At 55.8% G+C, this 2489-nt stretch overlaps 1 protein-coding gene across 1 annotated transcript in view; it reads left to right on the top strand.

Moving 5' to 3' along the window:
* The window catches only part of SLC25A22 (solute carrier family 25 (mitochondrial carrier: glutamate), member 22), a gene marked incomplete at its 3' end in the record, with an annotated part of 23985 nt that overhangs the window by 19037 nt on the left and 2459 nt on the right, over positions 1–2489 (top strand). The window contains exon 5 of the mRNA XM_010141918.1: positions 1126–1244. Coding sequence (XP_010140220.1) covers positions 1126–1244 — 119 coding nt within the window. The remainder of the gene's footprint in view (positions 1–1125; positions 1245–2489) is intronic.

Here is a 2489-nt window from a genome sequence, read left to right as displayed (position 1 = left end):
GACGGGTTGTGCAGCCCTGCCACTGCCTGTCGGGGACCACAAAACGTTCCTCCCTTCAGCCTCGCAGGAGAGCTCTATACTTAGCCGCCGGTAATCTCCATTGTGGCTCTGTGCCTCTAATCCCCCGCTCCAGGACCCTCCCTGGAGAGGGGGAAGGCGGAGAAACTGGCTGGCTGACGGATGTGCCAGCCAGGTTACAGCGCATCTGCCCTCCCTCCCCTTACCTGGCTGGCCCCGAAGATTCTTTGCTGGCCCACGGTGCCACGGCTGAGCAAAACCAGCACTTGTCTTTAAATCAGAAAGCAGAGGAGGCTGTTCCCCTCTGGCTGTGTGACTTATGTAGGCTTTTTTCCCCCGCTGTTAGAAAAGCGTAGATCAGAGGCATGTCTTTTTTTAAATCAAGTCAGTGTTTTCTGGTGCCAAGGGGTGAGATTTTTTTACAGGGCGAAAACTCATCAGTTTCTGAAAACTGAGGCTTTGTGAGCATTTGTACCCTGAGGAGTTCTTTTTAGTCTTGGCTGGGCTGTTTCATGGCTTTGGGGTGGAGGGAGCTGTGAAGTGCTGCTTTTCACGTAAGCAAGAACGTGTCAGTGATAATCGCCGCTCTCTCGTGCTGGGGGCGTGCACAGCTGCAGTGCTGGGGCTCCATCCCAGCCCCTGTCCCTCAGGCAGGACCGGTTCAGTGCAAAGGCCACTTGTCCAGGTTTGGGAGGGCTGTTGAGGTGAAGAAGCTCCTGACCACAGAGGAACTGTCTCCCAGACTCTCCTGTCCACCATTTATTTTGCTTTGGTCAGAGAACTCCAAAGCAACAACTTGAATATTGTCCCCCCTTGTTCCTCGCCCTGCGGTCTCTGGGTCTTTGGTTGTGGGGAAATCGATGGTGCTTACAAGACCAGGCTGGCACTAGGAGAGCTGCTTAACGCTCAGGTCCTCTGCTGCTGGCAGAGATGCCAAGCGTGGGCTGTGCTGAGCTGTCCGGCCTAGCAGGTTCCCCATGCCCCGGGCTGCCTCTCCAGTAAGCCCTGGGTTCGGAGCTGTGCCCCGAGCTCCTACACCTGGCTGCCCCCCTGTGCTACCCCAGGCCACCGCCTCCCACTGACTCCTTCTCCCTTTTCTACGGGCAGGAAGAAGCTGACGCTGCTGAGGGAGATGCTGGCAGGCTGTGGCGCGGGTACCTGCCAGGTGATTGTCACCACTCCCATGGAGATGCTCAAAATCCAGCTGCAGGATGCGGGACGAATTGGTACGTGGGCCGAGCAGGCGGGGGGAGAGGGCTGGACCTGGGATGTCGGGGCAGAGAGGGCGGGAAAGAGCAGAAAAGACACTTTTCCTTCCCTCTGCTGTCCCAAGTCAGAGGTATCTCAGGCTGCAGCAGAAGCTTCTCCTCCCCTTTCCAGCTCAGTTCCCCCGCCCGGTGCTCACCTGGCTCTGCAGAGCCCCTCGCAGTTACAGAAGGTGATGGTTTTGTTTGCTCCAAGCAATGCTCAAGGCTTGGCAAGTTAAACGGCCAGTGCTGCTGGTGGGTGGAGGAGGCAGGAGAGATGACCAGGCAGTCAGCTTGGGAGGGCTTAAAACCTGAGAGTGACTGTGTCCCTGGGAGGGGATTAACATCTCCCAGTGCTGCTCCTGTGGCACTTCCTCCACCTTCTCTGGTGCCTGTCCTCTCTCTAGCACCTCCCTAACAGCTTCCCCAGGGGACATGTCCTGCCCAGTGACGCATCTCCCCTCTTATTCTCTCTCTCTTCTTTCTCCTGACAAAAGCAGTTGTCCAGCCAAAACAGTAGGTAAAATTCTCCTAGCGGGCTGGATGTGGGAGAGGTTTGGGTCAGGCGCTTGGGCTGTGGGCAGGAGCCGGCAGGCAGAGCCGGGGGGTGCGTGAGCCTCTGTGGGGTCTTTCTGGTGAGAACGGAGGCCAGAGGCCGGTGTGGAAAGAGCTGTTTGCTGTCGCCCTGGTCTCTTCCAGAGCTCAGCCCGGGGTATGGCCTCATTCCCCAGGAGCCCTGTGAGACACCATTAGATACCACATTTGTGGCCCTTCCTGGAAAATGATCCAATTTGTCCTTTAATCCCTCCTTTGATGCCACGTTCCTGAATAATCATGGATTATTTTTTGTTTCTTTGCCTCGCTGTTTTTAATGCAGGCCTTATCCTCTTTGTGCGTATCATTTTAAAATGTTTGAAGGAATTAAGCCAGGGTTTGGAGGGTTCAGGAGGGGTTTTGCTGCTGTCATGGCAGCCAGAGGATTGCCACAGGCTGACGTGCTCTCCATCTTCTGACCGAAGAGCAGAAATGCAGCAGTTTGAAAAGGGGAGGAATCGGGCGGTGTGGTTTCTGAGGAACCTGGGGAACGAACTCCCCGGGTTCATGATTGCTTTCGAGGGAAGGAAGCAAAGCACAGAAGTGTTGGTCCTCTCTTGTTTATGAATACCTTTGGTTTGTCCTGCTGGGGGATGTAGCTGGAAGCAGGTGCCTGCTCACAGCAGCTCC

Source organism: Buceros rhinoceros, unplaced genomic scaffold (assembly GCF_000710305.1).
Source record: "Buceros rhinoceros silvestris isolate BGI_N320 unplaced genomic scaffold, ASM71030v1 scaffold10178, whole genome shotgun sequence".
NCBI lineage: Eukaryota > Metazoa > Chordata > Aves > Bucerotiformes > Bucerotidae > Buceros > Buceros rhinoceros.
The sequence above is the reverse complement of the archived record's forward strand: the minus strand, read 5'-3'. Positions and strand labels throughout refer to the sequence as shown.